The following is a 22,382-nucleotide window of genomic DNA, read 5'->3' as shown; positions in this document are numbered from 1 at the left end:
GTCGGGCCACAGTTGCTGGAGACAGCAGCTCTGTGTGTGTGTGTGTGTGTGTGCGTGTGTGTTTGATTCCAAAGAAGGACTTTTTTGTCCAAAAGCTTAAATGTTAAGTAGTCTTTTCATTGCACCTGTCAGTGGCCGGACACCTCCTCTACGTGGTGAGTAGTAACCCTTTTTCGTAAAAATATAGGTGTAAAATAAATCATCTGTCTATGTTACTAAAGTGAAAGTGAAGATATATGGCATTATTGGCTAGATACATTCCATGAAAGCTTCAAGTGACATAGTTGAATAGTCAACTGCGATATATATATATATATATATATATATATATATATATATATATATATATATATATATATATATATATATATATATATATAATAAATAACATTACATATTGGCAGTTCTTGCACTGCTGCATGTATGGCTGTCCTCAGAAGCACAAACTAGTCAGTACACTGCCAGAACTGTTTGTGAGTGCAGAGATAATATAAACATAAGTCTGAAAGCACAATGCCTTTATTTGTACACATTAAATTATTCAGCAACACCAGCACTCCAAATTTTCACCTTCAGATTAATTGTCTAAGTTGCTGTTTCCCATAACGAAGGCTAAGTCTAGTCTGGGACTAACATATGCTTACTTAATCACTTGGAACTATGGTCTGTGACATAGATTGCATGTAGTATATGGTGGAACTATGGTCTGTGACATAGATTGCATGTAGTATATGGTAGTAAAGAAAATTACAGTTTTACTACAAATCAGAGCAGAAAAATGCATTTACTCATGTATACCAGTGTTTCACATATATTCTCATTGTAGATTTGGTATCAACAGTTGAATGACAATAGATAATACACACGTTCATGCAAGGACTTCCTCATTCATGAACAGTACATTCCAGAGAGGACAAATCACAATGAACACGTATAAAATATCCCTTCCACACACTCAGTAATTTAAGAACAGTGTTGCAGTTGATTTGTCCCTATTGTATCACAAAGAGCCACTTATACTTCACAATAATTTCAGTAAACTATGAAAGATTACAACAAATAAATCAAGTTACTTTAGAAACTGTCTAAATCAATCACAGAAATTTCACCAGGAACATAAGGACTGGCACCCCAAAATTAGAGGCAACAAGACAAATGGGGGCCTGGTTGCCAAGAAAAACCGTAAGTAACACTAGGAATGAAGGGCCATTAGAACAAGCCTTAGATGTTTACAGAGAAGGGGCACAGTACCTTAGATGAAACTACAAGCAATGAAAGGAATGCATAACAAGAGACTTCTCGATTTTTTAAGCTTTCGACTTAGTTCCTTCATACACATCACCCATTGATGGTTTTCTTTAACTTACAACTAAGTCAGGTGTTTCATGGCATCCAAGAGAATAATCTCACTGGCATACAAATTTTTTGTTGACTATGGAGCTGTCAGAGAGATTACCTACCATACTGGAGGAAAAAGTCAGCCCCATATTCAGGCTACCAATACTGATTCAGAGCCTTGTGCAAGTAATTAAATTGAACTGTCGTGCAGTGAATGTATTTCACATACATTGCTGAGCTGTGAATTAACTCTCAAAATCTCTCTGCTTCCAAGTTCATTTTTGTGACACTTCTCTCTTCAATTTTTATATTTAACTATTTTTATAAAATATTCATAAACTTATAGATAATTTTATATGTGGAGTATAACAGTAAAAGCAAACAATGGGAAGTCCAGGATGGAACAAAAGAATATTATGAAAAGGATAGTTGCTACTCACCATATAGCGGAGATGCTGTGTCACATATAGGCACAACAAAAAGACTGTCACATGATGAGCTTTCAGCTAAGGCCTTTATCAAAAATAAACACACACACACAGACACACACACACACACACACACACACACACACACACACACACACACCACACACACATGGCTACTGTCTCTGGCAGCTGAAACCAGACTACAAGCGGCAGTGCAGGATGGAGGGGCAACTTGGTGGGGGTAAGAAGTAGGCTGGGGCGGGGATGGGGAAGGATAGCAGGAGGTGGGGGACAGTAAATTGCTGCTAGTGGGAGTGTGCAGGAACGAGGTGGAGATAGGATAGGGCAGCTGTGATGCAGTTGGGAGGTTAGACAGAGGGTGGGGGAGAGAGGGGAGATAGCGGAAAGGAGAGAAGTAAAAAGACTGGGTGCATTGGTGGAACAGAGGGTGGTGTACTGCTGGTGTGGGAACAGGGAAGGGGCCAGATGGACAGTAACTAATGAAGGCTGAGGCCAGGAAGGTTAGGGGAACGTAGGATATACTGCATGGAGAGTTTCAAACACTGAAATTCAGAAAAGATGGTTTTTGTGGGAAGGATCCAGATTGCACAGGCTATGAAGCAGTCACTGAAATATAGAATGTCGTGTTGGGCAGTGTGCACAGCAACTGGGTTGTCCAGTTGTTTCTTGGCCACAATTTGTCAGTGGCCACACACGTGGGCAGACAGCTTTTGGTTGTTATGCCCACACAGAATGCAGCACAGTGGTTGCAGCTTAACTTGTAGATCACATGGCTGGTTTCACAAGTAGCCCTGCCCTTGATCGGATAGGTGATATTCGTGTCCGGACTGGAGTAGGTGGTGGTCATGGAAGGATGCAGGGGACAGGTCTTGATCTAGGTCTATGACAGGGATATTTACCATGAGGCAAGTGGTCGGGAGCAGGGATTGCGTATGCACGGATAAGGGTATTGTGTAGGTTTGATGGGAGCAGAATATCACTGTGGGAGGGGAGGGAAGGATAACGGGTAGGACACTTCTCATTACAGGGCACAACGAGAGGTAGCTGAAACCCTGGCGAACATTGAAATTCTGTTGCTCCAGTCCTCAGTGGTACTGAGTCACGAGGGTAATGTGGCCGGATATTTTTGGGAGGTGGTGGGTGACTGGAAAGATAAGACAAGAGAGATCTGTTTTTGTGCAAGGTTAGGAGGGTAATTATGGTCCATGAAGTCCTCAGTGAGGCCCTCGGTATATTTCGAGAGGGACCACTCATAACTGTAGATGTGATGGCCATGGGTGGCTTGGCTGTATGGAAGGGACTTCTTGGTATGGTATGGATGGCAGTCAAAGTCAAGATATTGCTGATGGTTCGTAGGTTTTTATGGACTGAGGTACTGATGTAGCCATCTTTGAGGTGGAGGTCAACATTAAGGAAGGTGGCTTGTTGGGTTGAGGAGGACCAGGTGAAGGAAATTCGAGAGAAGGTGTTGAGATTCTGAAGGAATATGGATAGGGTGTCTTCACACTCAATCCAGATTATCAAGATGTCATCAATCAGTCTGGACCAGGTGAGAGGTTTGGGATTCTGTATGTTTAGGAAGGATTACTCTAGATGGCCAATGAATGGTGCCATGCAGGTGCCCATAGCCATGCTCCGGATTGTTTGCAGGCAATGTCTTCAAAGGAGGAGTAATTGTGGATGAGGATATAGTTGGTCATGGCAATTAGGAAGGAAGTTATTGGTTTGCAATCTGTCAGGAATTGGAAAAGGTAGTGGTCAACATCAGGAATCCCATGGGCATTAGGGATGTTAGTGTAAAAGGAAGTGGCATCAATGGTGACGAGCAGGTCACCGTGTGGTAAAGGAACAGGAACTGTGGAGAGTCAGTGGAGGAAATGGCTGGTATCTTTTCTGTATGAGAGTAGGTTGTGGGTAACAGGCTGAATGTGTTGGTCTACAAGAGCAGAGATTCTCTCAGTGGGGGCACAGCAACCAGCAACAGTGGGGCATCATGGTGGTCGGGTTTATGGACTTTAGGAAGCTTATAGAAGGTATGAGTGTGGGGAGTAGTAGGGGTGAGAGAGAAATGCACTTCTGGGAGAGGTTCTGGGATGGGCCTAAGGATTTGAGGAGAGACTAGAGAGCCTACTGGATATTTGGAACGAGGTCACTGTGTCGAGGTTTGTGGGTGGATGAATCTGACAGCTGGTGGAGTCCTTCTGCCAGGTAATTCTTGCAATTCAAATCAACACTGGTGGAGCCTTAGTCAGTAGGTAGGATTATAAGGTTGAGATCAGCTTTTAGGTGGTGGATTTCAGTTGATTTGCATGTTGAGGGATTTAGGGAACAATGATGAGGCAAGGTTCGAGGTTAAGAAGTTCTGGAAAGTTAACAGGTGGTGATTTGGGGGCAGTGGGGTTGGATCATGGTTGAATGGAGGAGTGAACTGAGTCAGGCAGCATTCACCATTGGTCTTTGGTTGAGTCTGATTGGTAGCGTTGTTGGCAAAAAAGTGTTTCCACTATAGGGACCAGGAGGAGAGGTCTTTAACAACTGCTGCTAGATTGAATTTGGGAGTGGGACAAAAGTTGATGCCTTTGGAAAGAACTGATATTTATGCAGGGCTGGCTAAGGCTTTTGGAGGAAAGGTTCATGACTGTATTTTGGGTTTTTATAGGTTCTGGATTCTGTTTGTTGGTGGTGGGGAGTTTTGGAGGGTGGGATAAATGTAGTAGGTCTGCAAGATGGTTTGTCAGCTATGAGGGGATGTGGGGGAGGTTTGGATGTTGTTGTTGAGGTGGTGAACAGTGGTAGTCCAAGGTGGGAGTAGAAAGTGAGCAGGGTGGAGAGATTTATGAGGTGGCATTGTGCATGTTGTTCTAGTCCTTGAAGGGCAAGAGTTTCAGTATGTGAATGGACTCCAGGAATTTTGGATTGCATGGCAGGAGAATTTTACAGATGGAAAGTAGGTATTGCAAGGAGGTTTAGGGTTGATTGATATGGTTTTGCAGGACTATGTTGGTGAGGGCTAAGTATTGGTGGAATCTGAACAGATGAAGGTCATTGTGAAAGAAAGGGTGGCATCTGCAGATGGGTAATTTGATGGTAAGGCCATTTGGGGGGATTCCATGAGCCAAACAACAATGCAGGAACAGTGTGTGGTACTGGGTTCTGGCTGGGGATAAGGAAACTTTTCAGTATTGGTGCAGATGGAAGGAGCAAGCACACATGGTGGAGGGGAAAAATGCGAAAAAATACCAAAAATAATGTAGAATTACATCTGACAAAATTCAGAAAAATACACCCAAATACATGGGAATAAATCACAAAAAGGGTGAAACAGATGAAATAGGGGAAACACGATGAAATCTGAGAGAATACATCAATAGTGAAAGGCAAAAACAACTGAAATTGGCTTGAAGCCACAGTGAGATCCAAGAAAAAACAACAAAGGAAAATAGCATTTGGTTAAGCATGAAAGAAAAGCTGTTACGCAAAATTGAAATCCAGGCTGGATTGTAACATTATTATGAAAAGGATAGTTGCTACTTACCATATGATGGAGATGATGAACCGCAGATGGGCACAAAAAAAAGACTGTCATAGAATGAGCTTTCGGCCAACAAGGCCTTTGTCAAAAATAGATCACACACACACACACACACACACACACACACACACACACACACAGAGAGAGAGAGAGAGAGAGAGAGAGAGAGAGAGAGAGAGATAGAGAGAGAGAGATCACAGTCTCTGGCACCTAGAGCCAGATTACGAGCAGCAGCCCATAATGGAAGAGACAACAGTAAAGTGCCACTCTTGGGAGTGTGCAGGGACAAGGTGGAGAGGGGGTAGGGCAGCTAGGTGCAGTCAGGAGGTTAGATGGAGGCCAACAAGGCCTTTATCAAAAATAGATCACACACACACACACACACACAGACAGAGAGAGAGAGAGAGAGAGAGAGAGAGAGAGAGAGAGAGAGAGAGAGAGAGAGAGAGAGATCACAGTCTCTGGCACCTAGAGCCAGACTACGAGCAGCAGCCCATAATGGGAGAGACAACTGTAAAGTGCCACTCTTGGGAGTGTGCAGGGACCAGGTGGAGAGGGGGTAGGGCAGCTAGGTGCAGTCAGGAGGTTAGAGGGAGGCCAGGGGAGACAGGGGGTAGTGAAAAAGTAGAGAAGTAAAAAGACTGGGTGTGTTGGTGGGATAACAGACTGTGTAGTGCCAGAATAGGATCAGGAAAGGGGCCAGATGGACAATAACTAACCAAGGTTGAGGCCAGGAAGGTTACAGCAACCTAGGATACATTGCAGTGACAGTTTCCACCTGTGCAGTTCAGAAAAGCTAGTGTTGGTGGGAAGGATCCCGATGGCACAGGCTGTGAAGCAGTCACAGAAATGGAGAACGTCATGCTGGGCAGTGTACTCAGCAACTAGATTGTCCAATTGTTTCTTGGCCACAGTTTGTTAGTGGCCATTCATGGAGACAGACAGCTTGTTGATTGTTATGCCCATTCACATATTGCCATGCCTTTGATGGATAGGTGATGTTTGTGACCGGCCTGCAGATAGTGGTGAGAGGATATGTGGGACGGGTCTTGCATCAAGATCTTTACAGGGATATGAGCCATGAGGCAAGGGACTGGAAGCAGGGATTGTGTAGGTATGGACGAGAATATTGTGTAGGTTCAGTGGGTAGCAGAAATCCACTATGAGAGGGTTGGAAAGGTAGTGGATAGCATATTCCTCATTTCAGGGGATGATAAGAGGTAGCTGAAACCAGTCGTGTGATCTGTAAGCTAGACTGCAAGCACTGTGCTGCATTCTACATCTGATAATAACCAACAAGCTGTCTGTCTGCATGAATTGCCACCGACAACTCTGACAAAGAAGCAACTGGCCCACCCTGTTGTTGAGCATGCCACCCAACACGATCTTCTTCATTTCAGTGACTGTTCACAGCCTGTGCAATCTGAATACTTCCTACTAACACCAACTTTTCTGAATTGTGCTGCAGAGAACTCTCCCTACAATACATCGTATGTTCCTGTGACCTTCCGGGCCTCGGCGTTCTTTATTCATTGCCCTTACGCATCTAGCCCCTACCCTGTTGCCATTCCAGCATGACATAGAGACTGTGGTCGTGTGTGAGAGTTTTGTGTGTGTGTGTGTGTGTGTGTGTGTGTGTGTGTGTGTGTGGTGTTTATTTTTGACAAAGGCCTTATTGGCCATAAGCTCATTTTGTTACAGTCTTTTTGTTGTGCCTATCTGTGACTCGGCATCTCTGCTATATTACACAGTAAGACACTCTTATAGTGTTTTTTTCCCTGTATAGTCCTGTTGGTGGTGATATGCATGTAATCTGTGTTGTAATGTGTGGTAAGAGTGGATGTTGCCATAGGCTAGTCAGAAAGAGTGTGGTACGTGTAGACAGTTGGTTCGAATTTCACTTGGGTGACTGTAGTGGGGAACTGAATGGGAAACTCAGCGAGACTCTCCCATGGAACTGTAGGCTCTGCATGAAAGAAGAGAATTGCTGAACAAGAGGGAAAGATTTGTGCCCTTCAGACTGAATTAGAACACATGAAATTTGAAGAGGTAGGTTGATGGAGGTATTAGGTAAAGGTAACAAGCTATGGGCAAAAGGCAAGCAGCTCCTCAACTTCTTCACCAACATTTCAGCTTACAACATCGAATAAATTTGACTTGTTACCTGAAGTAGGAGGATAAGAGACTCATCCAACTATGGGTCACAGTGGGAGCAGTAGACTTCTAGCAAAGAAACTAGCTGTAGGTCGATACCAAAAGAACCTTTCTGATTGGTGGTGACCATGGGAGGGGTGTTAGCCAGATCGTACAGGATAAATTACAGAAAGGGTACCAAGTTACACGTACTAAGTGCTAGTCCTAGGCAGATGGCAGAGGACACAGGGAAATTGTTCAAAGATTTTGACAAAGAGGACCAGGTAATTGTAGTTTGTGGAGCAGGGAACAGCCTCACTAAGGACAATAATTACAGCATGGGAGTGACATGGATGAAACAGGAGTAGTAACTACACACCCAAATATGAGTTTTGCGGAGGTTCTGCAGTGCCATGACCTGATCTGGGAGAACACTTCTGTGAGCCATTGGAACACCGAGTCGATTGGGCTGCTGCTGATTGAAATGAAATCTCATATGAGTGCAGTGCCTGTTGCTACATTGGGGGGGGGGGGGGGGGGGGGGGGGTTGACATGCTAGACATGGTCTACAACTGAATAGGAGAGGGAAATATATGTTGACTAAGCTTCTTGCAGAAAATGTATTGGGGGGGGGGGGCAGGGGGGACATTGCACAAAGAAAGATCCCTGTGGTTACTGGTGTCAGAGAGGTACCTTTTTTAGGTTAGAATCAGGATTCAGGCAACCTGTTTTGAAAGAAGTGAAAATAACAGAAGAATCCCATAAAATGCATAAAAAAGCACAGAAATGTATGGTTAGATAATTTCATCAAAATATTAGAGGACTAAGTAATAAGGCAGAGGAGAGTCTTGTCTGTTTGGAAAATTCAGGGAGCTTTGAATAGATAGATATCCTGTGCCCATATGAGCTCCACATAACCACAGATTACCACTAGTGTCTGACTCAGGCAGAACTAATACAGAAAAAAGAGGAATTGTTACATATATATAATAAAGACAGAACACAAGTTCAAAAATATTGAGACAAGTAGATTTTGGAGTGATCGGCACACAGAAGTGTGTGGTTGTGAATTAGTACTGAAAAATAGCTCACTTTTAATTGTAACTGCGTATAGATCCCCACTGCAAAATTTAGAACTGTTTGTGAGGAATCTGGATTCCTTACTGCACTATCTGTCAGAAAGTAGCAAGCAGTTAATAGTCTTGGCAACTCCGATGTAGATTTTTTAAGTAACAAATGCTCTGTCTGATAACCATGCACAGCTAGTTAGGATAAATAAGATAGTGCATTACAATATGGATCTACATGTACATCTATGTATGTACTCTGCAAGCCTTTCCTGTTCTACTCACAAATAGAGTGAGGTAAAAACAACTCTCTATGCCTTTGTATGCGCCTTAATCATTCTAATCTTATCTTTGTGGTCCTTACTTGAAATGAACACTGGTGGTGATGAAATCGTTCTGCAGTCAGCTTCAAATGCCAGTTTTCTGAATTTTCTCAATAGTGCTCCATGAAAAGAACATCACCTACCCTCCAGTGATTACCATTTGAGTTCCCGAAATGGTAACAAATCTAGCAGCCCGTCTCTGTATTGCTTCAATGCCTTCCTTTGAACTGATGTGATTCCGATCCCAAACACTTGGAACAGTACTCAACAGTGGGTCACACTAGTGTCCTAATGCAGTGTCATTTACAAATGAATCACATTTTTCTAAAATTCTCCCAATAAACCAAAGTCAACCATTAGTCTTCCTACTAAAATCCTTGTACATTCATTCCATTTCATATTGTTTTGCAGTGTTATAACTAGATATTTAATCGACATGTCTAGGACTTACAGAGAAGACTGAGTAGACAATATTTTGAGTTGGAACATATGTCTACAAACATACTGTTTGAAGCAGCACACTACTAATGCTGGGCTTGAACATTATAGGCTTGTTTTTCCTACTCATCTGCATTAAATTACATTTTCCTGCATTTAAAGCTATCTGGCATTTATCATACCAACCAAAAAATTGTGTCAAAGTCCTCTTGTGTCCTACAGACACAATGACTCCTCTGTGGAAATCATTTAGAATAATTAAGGACTCCAGGACAAATGTTTTTCAAGAACAGTTTACAAGAGATGGCCCGGTATGCAATTCATAATAAAGTAAATGCTAACGTAAAATTTCTTCTATTCCATGCTAAATACACATAATCATTTGAAAAAGCTTTCTGCGTAAGTTAATCAGAAAGGGCATTAAACAGTCATGTAAATAAACTGCAGATCACTAGAGGGACTAAAGTAGCTTGTGAAAGGAAAAGGGAAATATAGCTGTTGACAAGAAGAGATAGAGATCCTGCAGTAGCTGCACACTGCAAAAACTACACAAAATTACTAAGAAAAGTTATTAAGAAATCGAGGAAAATGCACATAATGTCATAAATCAGTAATTCCAGCAACAGATGTAATGCTATATAGAATATAGTGAAACAAGAGACAGGAAAATCAGCCACAAAACAGGGTAACATCACTATGGAAGAGAATGGAAGAGCTATAAACTGTGAGTCACAGGCAGCAAATATATTTAGTAATCAGTTTGTAAACATAATAGAAAGCATAGGGACAAACAGATCAAGAGAGAAAAAACAGTATATGTTGAAAAAGCAACTCTCATAAAATTCAGTCACACGAATGTATATTTAATTTCTCCTTCTGAAATTAAGAAAATTATATATTCTCTCAAAAATAAAAGCTCATCTGATTTTGATGTTGTTTCAAGTAGAGTACCTAAGACTTGTTCCCATATAATAAGCCCCATCTTATTCGAAATGTGTAATGCACCACTGACTCAGAGCACTTTTCCAGAGAGGCTGATATATGCTGTTGTTAATCTCCTCTTTAAGAAAGGAGATAGGAAAAATGTCAATAATTACCAGCTTGTTTCACTGCTGGCACCATTTTCAAAAATTTTTGAGAAGTTGATGTACACTGAGGTGACAAAAGTGGTTGGATACTTCCTAATATCATGTCAGACCTCTTTTGTCTGGCATAGTGCAGCAACTCAACATAGCATGAACTCAAAAAGTCACTGGAAGTCCCCTGGATAAATATTGGGCCATGCTGTGTCTGTAGCCATCATAATTGTGAAAGTGTTGCTGGTGCAGGATTTTGTGCATGAACTGACCTCTCAATTATTTCCCACAAATGGATGATGGGATTCATGTCAGGTGAACTGGGTGGCCAAATCATTCACTTGAATTGTCCAGAGAGTTCTTCAAACCAATTGTGAACAACTACAGCCGACAACGTGGCATATTGTCATCCATAAAACTTCTATCGTTGTTCAGGAACATGAAGTCCATGAATGGCTGCAAATCGTCTCCAAGTAGCTGTAACATAACGTTTTCCAGTCAATGATCAGTTCATTTCAACCAGAGGCCCAGTCCACTCCATGTAAACTCAGCCCACACCATTATGGCACAGTGTGTTATTGATAGCTTGGGTCCAAGGCTTTGTGGGGTCTGCGCCACACTCAAACCATACCATCAAATCGTATCAATTGAGATCGGGACTCATCTGACCAAAGGCCACAGTTTTCCAGTTGTCTAGGGTCCAACCAGTAGGCCACAGTTTTCCAGTTGTCTAGGGTCCAACCAGTATGGTCATGAGCCCAGGAGGGGCCTGCAGGCAATGTCATACTGTTAGCAAAGATACTCACGAAGTACAACATAGACTACTTTAAATAATGTAGCCGACAGATGCACAGTTGTTTCACAGTCTTTTACTTTTACTTTTCATAACCCCCCCCCCCCCCCCCCTCCCGTAATACACAGTTATATGTATGGCCAGTACACTATCGTTCTAACTACCCATAAGCCTCATTAATAGTTAGCAGGTCAAAATCCACATACAGCTACAATAGTGAACATCAATGAGCAGTAAACACCTAACCACACAGTTCACAGTCTTTCAAATAAACTGAACAGTTTGTCATTGCTTTAACACATGGCATATTGGTGTTACACTTATTTCACTGTTAAGTTGATGCTTTGTTGTCGTTCAAACCAACACAGGTTCCTTGTCTGAAACTCTGCTGTGGACTGACTGTCTCGTGGCCAAAAATCGGGCCCTTATATATAATCACAATAATAGGTCTACACATTGTTTAAAGTTAAATGTACAGAAATTTTGTCTCTTTAACAGTTTATTCTACTACAAGAGTTAGGCCGAATTATTTGTTTAAATCGTGAAATAAATAAATATAGTTATGCAAATAATACATCTAAAAACAAAGATGATGTGACTTACCAAATGAAAGTGCTGGCAGGTCGACAGACACACAAACGAACACAAACATACACACAAAATTCAAGCTTTCGCAACAAACAGTTGCCTCATCAGGAAAGAGGGAAGGAGAGGGAAAGACGAAAGGATGTGGGTTTTAAGGGAGAGTCATTCCACTCCCGGGAGCGGAAAGACTTACCTTAGGGGGAAAAAAGGACGGGTATACACTTGCACACACACACACACATATCCATCCACACATATACAGACACAAGCAGACATATTTAAAGACAAAGAGTTTGGGCAGAGATGTCAGTCGAGGCAGAAGAGCAGAGGCAAAGATGTTGTTGAATGACAGGTGAGGTATGAGTGGCGGCAACTTGAAATTAGCGGAGATTGAGGGCAGGTGGATAACGGGAAGAGAGGATATATTGAAGAGCAAGTTCCCATCTCCGGAGTTCGGATAGGTTGGTGTTAGTGGGAAGTATCCAGATAACCTGGACGGTGTAACACTACGCCAAGATGTGCTGGCCGTGCACTAAGGCATGTTTAGCCACAGGGTGATCCTCATTACCAACAAACACTGTCTGCCTGTGTCCATTCATGCGAATGAACAGTTTGTTGCTGGTCATTCCCACATAGAATGCATCACAGTGTAGGCAGGTCAGTTGGTAGATCACGTGGGTGCTTTCACACGTGGCTCTGCCTTTGATCGTGTACACCTTCCGGGTTACAGGACTGGAGTAGGTGGTGGTGGGAGGGTGCATGGGACAGGTTTTACACCGGGGGCTGTTACAAGGGTGGGAGTCAGAGGGTAGAGAAGGTGGTTTGGGGATTTCATAGGGATGAACTAAGAGGTTACGAAGGTTAGGTGGATGGTGGAAAGACACTCTTGGTGGGGTGGGGAGGATTTCATGAAGGATGGCTCTCATTTCAGGGCAGGATTTGAGGAAGTCGTATCCCTGCTGGAGAGCCACATTCAGAGTCTGATCCAGTCCCGGAAAGTATCCTGTCACAAGTGGGGCACTTTTGTGGTTCTTCTGTGGGAGGTTCTGGGTATGAGAGGATGAGGAAGTGGCTCTGGTTATTTGCTTCTGTACCAGGTCGGGAGGGTAGTTGCGGGATGCGAAAGCTGTTGTCAGGTTGTTGGTGTAATGCTTCAGGGATTCCGGACTGGAGCAGATTCGTTTGCCACGAAGACCTAGGCTGTAGGGAAGGGACCGTTTGATGTGGAATGGGTGGCAGCTGTCGTAATGGAGGTGCTGTTACTTGTTGGTGGGTTTGATGTGGATGGACGTGTGAAGCTGGCCATTGGACAGGTGGAGGTCAACATCAAGGAAAGTGGCATGGGATTTGGAGTAGGACCAGGTGAATCTGATGGTTCCATCAGATGTTGACCTCCAGTAAGGTGATTAATTTTGTATATTTTTATCAATAATGTCACTGAAATAATGTTCTGTGGTAATTCATCTTTAGAAAAGATTCACAGCTTAAAAATGTGCTTAAGAATAACATGTGGTGCTTATCCATGATCATCTCATAGACATCTGTTGAAAGAGTTGAGCATTCTGACTGCTGCTTCACAGTATATTTATTCCCTCATGAGGATTGGTGTAAATAATCCACTGCAATTCAAAACAATGATGCACAAAATAACAATACCTGAAGGAAAACTGGTGTTCACTATTAGACATTAAGGTTGTCTTTAGCACAAAAAAGAATGCACAATGCCGCAACTGAAATTTTTGCTAACTTACCCATGAAATGTCTCACAGACAGCAAAGTAAAATTTGAAAACAAACTGAAGAAGATCCCCCTTAATAACTCCTTCTGTTCTTTAGCAGAATTTCTATTACTGTAATGCATAAAAGGTGGTGGGTAGGAATTACCAACTTACATCTGTACGTTCAAATTTTAAGAAAACCTTATAAATGTTCAGCATGTAGCCATTATAAATCAATTTGTGATGTGACTGTAAAGTGACTCATTCCACATCAATACAACTGATCATGCAAATGATCCAAGGAACATGAAATTAACTCACACACTATCTATCTACACTGTTCACTTTTATATCTACTCTCCGCAAACCATTGTGGCACAGGATACTTTACATTGCACCATTTATTAGGGTTCCTTTTAACTCAATTCAGTGTGGCCTGAGACCTGGTTTACCATCCATTTACAGAACAACCTACACTTTGATGTGGAATCCAAAACATAGTGTAAATTTACATTTTATATTTGCACATAACACTGCAAATGACAAATGTTGCATTAAATGACAGAACATAATCCCAGAATCCAAGAGAAATCAAAGATTGAACCTTACAGTTTCAATCAATGGAAAATGTTTGATGGCATAATGACAATATGAATTAGGTAGACTGGTACACAGCACATGTAGATGGCATTAGAGTGGCAGACATGTGTGTTTAAAAGTAGTACCAAAGTTTGGAACTGTGGATTCTCCAGTTCTATCTTCATTTCATACATTATATTTTAGACTTTATTTGGCTGTAGTTCATTGTTCCTGCTGTAAAAATAGCCTTACTGCATAGACGTAATGCTTATTTTTCTACAAATTTTCTTGTGAGACTATATAGTGTGTGTTTACATTGATTACTGTGTTATTCATTATTTTGTACAGCTCACGCAGGACCATCACTGATTCGAACTTACTTTGTTGCAGTCCAACATGACAAGAGATTCTCTTGCCAAAGCACTCTACTGTCGAACTGTGGCAACAATTGTTCGCAGGGCTAACAGTGTCAAACGACTAGGTTCAACATTAGGAACTCTCAGCTCAGATTCAAATGAATCTGTACATAACCAAGCAGAGGTAATTTTCACCAATATTTACACAGTAATCTTGTTTGAAAAGGAAATGCTGACAGGTACAAAACAATGAAAATAAAATTAATTAAATTCAATAATAGAAAGTATAATCCTCTCTTTTATAATAACTCATCATATGGATGGACTAATTTCTCATACACAAAACCCTTCTCATTTCTTCCTTTCAAAGCACTCATCGAACTGAAGACGACAACATGTTGCTGCGCAGCACCCTTCTCTAAGCAGTTAATAACATGTTGCTGCACAGCACCCTTATCTAAGCAGTTAATAACAATCAATCTGCATACCCACATTATATCCTGTCCTGGATTTCCTGCCAACCTATAAAACAGCAAATATAGATAATCAATCTTCTTTGTTAATTTTTATAAAATCAAAATTTGATAACATGATATTGTTTCAGATTGCCAGCCAACATGCTTCAACTGTAGGGACAGCTGGTTCCAAATCCAGTAAGTCTATGGCTGTCCTAAATAATGCTGTTCGACATGCTACAGACGGATTTATTGGCATTCTTGACATGTTTGGTTTTGAAGATCCTAAGGTAAACAATTTACCAAGTACTCAACTTTTGCCTTTTTAAGTCTTTTATGCATGATTAGATTTTCATCTTCTTTTCTTTTTAGCCCAGTCAACTTGAACATCTGTGCATAAACCTGTGTGCCGAGACAATGCAGCATTTCTACAACACGCACATATTTAAGTCAAGTATTGAATCTTGCAGAGATGAAGGCATCCACTGTGAAGTAGAGGTTGATTACGTGGACAATGTCCCATGCATTGACCTCATCTCGTCACTGGTAAATCAGTATTAAATGTAATTCACATATATACTTTGTTAATTAAGAAATCAGCAACAGAATTCTTATATAAACGCAACACAAGCAAGAACTAGGAGTCATACTACACTCACTAACATGTTCAGAATTATATCACAATTTTAGAAACATATTAATGATTCTAGGAAATATGGGAAACTGTGAAATAAAAGCAAAACTTGCAGACTGGAACAACTGAACCACATCCTTTATCAGGGCATTGATTATCTTATCATCATGCCCTGACATGAGTGACACCTTATCAAAGACCCTTCCCACCCCTCTTAAAGTGCAGTTCTGTTGTCCACCAAACTTCCATGACATTCTAGTCCATCCCCAAGCCACTCTCAATCCCTTGCCACAGGGATCATATTCCTGAGGAAGACCCAGAGGCAAGACCTGCCCAATCCATCCACCCAGTACTTCCTATTCCAATCCTGTCACAGGTTTGTCCTACCCATCAGAGACCAGGCCACCTATTAGAGCAGCCATGTCATGTAGCAGCTATCCACCAGGATGAATGGTCACCTCCAAACTTTGCCCAAAGGCAAAGTGGACCACCCTGTTGCACAACATGCAGCTGAACATAACATGATTGATTTCATTGGCTGATTCACAACCTGTGTCATCTGAATCCTCCCATCCACCACCATCTTTCTCAAACTGCACAGATGGGACTTATCCTTACAACACATTGTCTGCTCCCAAAAACATCGTGGCCTCAACCTAGTGTTCCCATACCCTCCCTCCACCAGTTTCTGCCCCCCCCCCCCTCTGTCCTATCAACTTCTGCTAACTCTTGTCCCCTTACTCTCATTGTATGCTAATCTCTCGCAATGTACCTGCTCATCTTTTCCATTCTCTGCTCCTCTCCTTTCCACTCCCTTTTTTTCCCTTCCCCCAGCCTCCCAATGCTGCACCAGGTAGCCTTGTCTGTCACCTCTAGTCCCTGCACACTCTGCCAGGCAGCACTGTTTCTTCCTCCCCCATCCCTACAATGCCATCCCCTGTCGCACCTCCCCTGCCACTAAGGATTGTTGCTCCCATTTGACATGCTTCAGTTTCATTCTGGCATGAGCAGCCATAAATAGCAGTTGTATGTGTAAGGTGTGCTTGCTTCTGTGAATGTGTGTGGTTTTCTTTTCTGATGATGGCTTTGGTTGAAAGCTTAATGTGTAACAGTCTTTCTGTTGTGCCTGACTCCACTGTGTTATTTTTATGGTGAGTGGCAGTCTATCCTTTCTGGCAGTCCATCCTTTCCATAACTGTAGAGCTGAAAAGATCACAAAATTATCTATTTTAATTAAAACAGGCAGCAAGAAGTGCTTTAGAAATAATGGGCCACCAACTGAAACCTCATGTCGATAGTATTTTAGCTGATAATAAATTATGATTCATAGACATAATGTGTAACTAGAGAAATACATTTTTATGCCAGTTTGCTTGGATAGAGCCACAATGGTTTGCAATATTTGTTTGGTTGCATTCTTATCCAGCAGTTCCACAATGCAGAAGCAAGAAGCATACATGAAAGTGCCTGTTCTATTTACTGAATGAGTGTATACCCAAGTAAACCTGTTTCCTATGGCTCCCAAGACTGTAAAGAAAAGAACTCCTAATGTATAAGGATGAAGTGTCAAAATAAAAATATTAGTCGCAGTATATGAGACTCATGTTGAAGAAAGACTTCAAATGTTACCGGTAATGGAGTTCAGGATCACTCTGGAGCCATGCAAAATTGTTGCAATGATTTTAAATCAAATCCAGAATTGTTAGTCCTACACTAAAGGCCAGTCCACACAGGCTGTCACATCAAGGCACGGCACTGTCACATCAGGGGGTATTCACACTGTCCGTCATATCACTTCCATTCATTTAGCTCAGTACTGAACCATGAAAGTGAGGTTATGAGTTACTATCCATGATACAGAAAGTTGGAATATAGAATTGGAATTGAGGAACTATTATAAATTTCATTAATGGCTAAAGCAAACTTCATAACATATGTTCTTGATCACTTTTGTCTGGTAAAGTGCTGAGAAGTGAAACAACTTTTCAAAACATCAACATTTATTTGCTAACAAAAATATGCACATACAAACAAATCAGGCAATATTTATAGTGAATACATAGAGCCTGTTTACCTTATCCATTACAATTTTTTTTTTCTCATGTAACAGAGAACATCTTAAACAACAGTATTTTTTTCTTCCATTACAGCTGACTTTTTCACTTAAAATATTGTTTAATTAAATTGTTTCATCGAGTTGTTTTTGTGTATATACAGCATGAGAGTCAGCTTTGCTCTGTTATTGTAAAACCAAAATAATTTTTCACTTTCAGATATCTGACCTCTGCTGTGTAAAACCACTCAATGGAAAAATACCCAAGACACCCATAAACATTAGAAATTTGCCATGAAAACAAAGCACAATAATAAAAAAAAGATTAAGAAGACACAAAAGCACAAATCTATTACCATAACATGAGTAGCATGCCAAAAAATGGTTAAAATCCGTGTTAGGAGGCGACGGCACTGTCAAAACTTCCTTCCTGAGAAAACTTCACATGATTGAATGTGATGGTCCATTGATGGCCTGTTTGAATGCCAGCCTTTGAAATGCATTGTGGAATGTTTTGATGTGACAGCCAGTGTGAATTGGCCTTCAAGGTTCCTTGTAAGCGAACAATTTAGATTTTCAAAATCTGTGCCATGCTGATTCTTACAGCTGCACCCCTTACCGAATTGCAAGAGTGGTCCATAAAAGGAAAAGGTTAATTAATCAAGATGAGCTGACCAGAGTGACTGGAAATAGTTTCTTCAGCTTATAATAAAAGGCACACTCGGACAGGGCATATTCAGCAGAGAGTAGCTACGTACCTGCTGAATGGTAGGAGAAAGTGAAATTCAACAAATGGTAAAATGGTTTGAGACAGTTGCAGCTTCAATGCAGTTAATAAGTGTGGCCTAGAACCTGGATGAAGAATGAGAATTTCAGTTGGTGAGGTTATAGGTACTTGTTCCATGTTCCTCTGTTTCCCTATGTGGTGATGAAGGAACTTCTAGAATTCAGAAAGCAAGTGATTCAGATGTTTCTAAATTCATCTGTGAGAAACCATTGTTACAATTATTCCCTTCTCAATTGGAAATAGTCTCTTCTTTTCTGATGCTTTCTTTTCTTTATTAAAAAAAAAATACTGTAGATTATCGTTTTTAGATATGGAAAAATCTTACCTCCACTGGGAGAAGACAATGACTGAACGAAATAACATATTTATTTTTTCAATCTCAGTTGCCTTTTTAACTTTGGGCAAACTTATTCTCAGTCCTGATACAATAACAAAGACTCAGAAGCTAAAGGACAATGCTAGCAAACTCTGCTTGGCACAGCAATGTACCTTTGTTAAGGTGAACATATAATTTACCCGTTTAAATTTTTAAGTATTATTTTATTAATGCTTTTCCCTTTCTTTTTTTAAAAAAATTTCCCATGTGTGTTTACTTGTAAAAACTTGTGACATATTATGATTCTTGGGAACTGTTGTGTTAAGGGTATTTGTTCTTATTGCTTATGATCTTGTGAGAGTGGATTTAAGTTTATCATTCTCTGTTATTTTGTCATGTCTGATAATGGGCATCACTTGCAACCAGTAACCTGTTAGTTGTACACTGAAATGCCAAAGAAACTGGTATAGGAATGCATATTCAAATACAGAGATATGTAAACAGGCAGAACACGACACTGTGGTGAGCAACGCTTATATAAGGTAACAAGTGTCTGGCAAAGTTGTTAGATTGGTTACTGCTGCTACAATGGCAGGTTACCAAGATTTAAGTGAGTTAGAATGTGGTGTTTTAGTCAGCATACGAGCGATGGGACACAGCAACTCCGAGGTAGCGATGAAGTGGAGATTTTCCCATATGATCATTTTACGAGTGTACTGTGAATATCAGGAATCTGGTAAAACATCAAATCTCCAACATTGCTGTGGCCGGAAAAAGATTCCTAGTGGAAAAATATGGGGAGCTGATGGGTCCTGTCTCCTACAGTTTTATAGGGCATTTGTTTGATCACATTTAGATTATGGCAGCATCTGTGGATCAGCCCGTACATCCTACATCAAGATGTTAGATGCTGTTCACTATGAGAGCATTCAGATATCGACTGGTGTCTTTCAGACCACCCCAGTTCTGAGTCTGCTGGTTAACCGTCACTCTGGATTTGGCGGAGTATCCTTTTGGCTCGACAGACACTGAACATCTGAGCATCATCTCAGTCACTGGTATTTAATTCAGTGGCCCAACCCACCTTTGAATGGCTGTTCGCATATCAGTCCCATGTGACCAGGCTATTTGGGATATGTGTTTATACAGATGGATCCCAGCAAGAGAATGTCATCGGTTGTTCTACTGTTTTCCCTCATAGGATTTTTCAAGTGTATCTTCTGGGACAATTTACAAATTATGAAGCAGAATTATATGGCATTCTGATGTCACTTGATAGGGTTCACAGGCATCATGGTACAAGGTTTCTTGTCTGTTCCGACTCACTTAGTGCACTGCAAGCACTTCCCCAAATGCATCCAGTAGACCAGCTGATTCAGCTCACCCATGACCCCTTACAGCAGCTCCAGCACCATGGCAAGGAGATGATCTTTTGCTGAGTACCTGGCCACATTGGGATACATGGGAACGACATGGCCGACAAGCTGCCAAGGAAGCATGTCAGGAAGGTGCTGCCCATCAGTGTTTCATCCCGTTGCACGCTGTCGTCTCATTTTCTGACAGATGCATCATGCACCAGTGGGAGACTGAATGGTTGCACATGACAGAAAACAACTGCGGTTGTTCAGATCTACCATACAGGTACCGTGGACTTCATGTGAGCCTCACCTCTGGAAGGAGGTTCTGCTTACCAGACTGCACATCCGACATATCCCTTTAACACATGGCTTCCTCCTCCGGCAGGACGATACACTACTCTGTGAGGCTTGTGTCATGCTACTTTCAATTCAGCATATTTTGGCAACATGTTTCCTATACACTGATATTGTGGCAGCCCTCAGCCTCGATGGAGATCTGCCCACCATCCTCGCCGATACTGATTCCAGTGTTACAAGAGTGGCGAAATTTTGTGAACTGTCAGTCATCTTCCCAAAATTGGTGGGGAAGGGAGGCAGACTTTAATACATAATAAACTGCTCCGCATGTGGAGGACAGCCATCGTCCCCACCCATAAGATTAGCATGCTGATTTTTCATCAGGGTGCTGATGACCATGATGTTGAGCATCCTCACTTCAAATCATCATCATCATCTGGATAAGGATCCTGAAAGAATGGGACTAACAACAACTGAAGAGAATTGTTCAACTTCACAGAAGTGCAACCCTTCTGCAAATTGCTGCAGATTTCAATGCTGGGCCATCAACAAGTGTCAACATGCGAACCATTCAACGAAACATCATCAATATGGGTTTTCGGAGCCGAAGGTCCACTTGTGTACGCTTAATGACTGCACAACACAAAGCTTTACGCCTTGCCTGGGACCATCAACACTGACATTGAACTGTTGATGACTGGAAACATGTTGTCTGGTCGGGCGAGCCTCGTTTCAAATTGTATCGAGCAGATGGACGTGTACGGGTATCGAGACAAGCTCATGAATCCATGGACCCTGCATGTCAGCAGGGGACTGTTCATAGTGGTGGAGGCTCTGTAAAGGTGTGGGCATGTGCAGTTGGAGTGAAATGGGATCCCTGATGTGTCTAGATAACTGACAGGTGATCGTATGTAAGCATTCTGTCTGTTCACCTGCATCCATTCATATCCATTGTGGATTCCGATAGACTTGGGCAATTCCAGCAGGACAATGTGACACCCCACACATCCAGAATTGCTACAGATTGGCTCTGGCAACATTCTTCTGAGTTTAAACACTTCTGCTGGACATCAAACTCCAAGCTCCCCAGACATGAACATTATTCAGCATATCTGGGATGCCTTGGAACGTACTGTTCAGAAGAGATCTCCATCTCCTCGTACTCTTACAGATTTATGGACAGCCCTGCACGATTCATGGTGTCAGTTCCCTCCAGCACTACTTCAGACATTAGTGGAGTGCATGCCATGTCGTGTTGCAGCACTTCTGCCTGCGGGGGCCCTACCCAATATTAGGCAGGTATACCAATTTCTTTGTCTCTTCAGTGTAAAAATGGTTGTGATGACAAAACCAAATATGACATTACTGGGTGGCTTTGCAACATTTTTATGGTGCTTGCGCTACACCTTTTCATCCATTTACCAATAAAAGAACTGTAGCTATATCTGTTTTGAGTCACATTCAACATTTTTTTTGTTTTTCTGTCTTCTTCTGTCTTCTTTTTCTCTGTATTATTAATCATATAATGTAATATTTATTCACCAATAGGTAAACCGATCAGAAAAAAACAAAAAGCGTACAGAAGGGAAATCGAATAAAAAAACTGTGATTGAAAATGTCATGATTCAATTGTGAATTATTTGTCTAGTCCATTCACTTATAAATCATGTGATTAGGGTACATATTTACCTGCCTACATACTCCACGAGTCGCGATATGGTTTATGGCAGAGAGTACCATGAAGCACTAATAATCATTTCCTTTCCTATTCGACTCAAAAACGGAACAAGGGGAAAACTGTGGTAATGTTATCACCTCAATCACACGGCACCTCGTTGCCTGTCAAAGTTCAGCAGGACATGAGGCACACATTAGTGCAAAGTGTCTAAGCTTAGCCACCAAGAGGTGGCATATTCAGACACACTTTCAAGAGTGACGCATGCAGCAGTCGTCCAGTGCCAGTATCAGTATGCAAAAATATCTAATATTTCTCTATTTAACTGTGGAGTGAACCACCCTCAGTCTCATTCTGTAATGTTCTAAGTGTTAGCTAACTTCATCCTGCTCATGGATTTTTTTAATTGATACCAATTTGA

General features: G+C 41.6%; 1 protein-coding gene across 1 annotated transcript in view; it reads left to right on the top strand.

The window, feature by feature from the left end:
• Nucleotides 1–22,382, top strand: part of LOC126474146 (myosin-I heavy chain) — a 180,300-nt gene that overhangs the window by 88,069 nt on the left and 69,849 nt on the right. Inside the window, exons 7-9 of the mRNA XM_050101600.1 lie at nucleotides 14,421–14,570; nucleotides 14,991–15,131; nucleotides 15,214–15,387. Of these exons, the coding sequence (XP_049957557.1) occupies nucleotides 14,421–14,570; nucleotides 14,991–15,131; nucleotides 15,214–15,387 (465 nt within the window). The remainder of the gene's footprint in view (nucleotides 1–14,420; nucleotides 14,571–14,990; nucleotides 15,132–15,213; nucleotides 15,388–22,382) is intronic.

The sequence above is a fragment of the Schistocerca serialis genome, chromosome 4 (genome assembly GCF_023864345.2).
Source record: "Schistocerca serialis cubense isolate TAMUIC-IGC-003099 chromosome 4, iqSchSeri2.2, whole genome shotgun sequence".
Lineage (NCBI taxonomy): Eukaryota > Metazoa > Arthropoda > Insecta > Orthoptera > Acrididae > Schistocerca > Schistocerca serialis.
The sequence above is the reverse complement of the archived record's forward strand: the minus strand, read 5'-3'. Positions and strand labels throughout refer to the sequence as shown.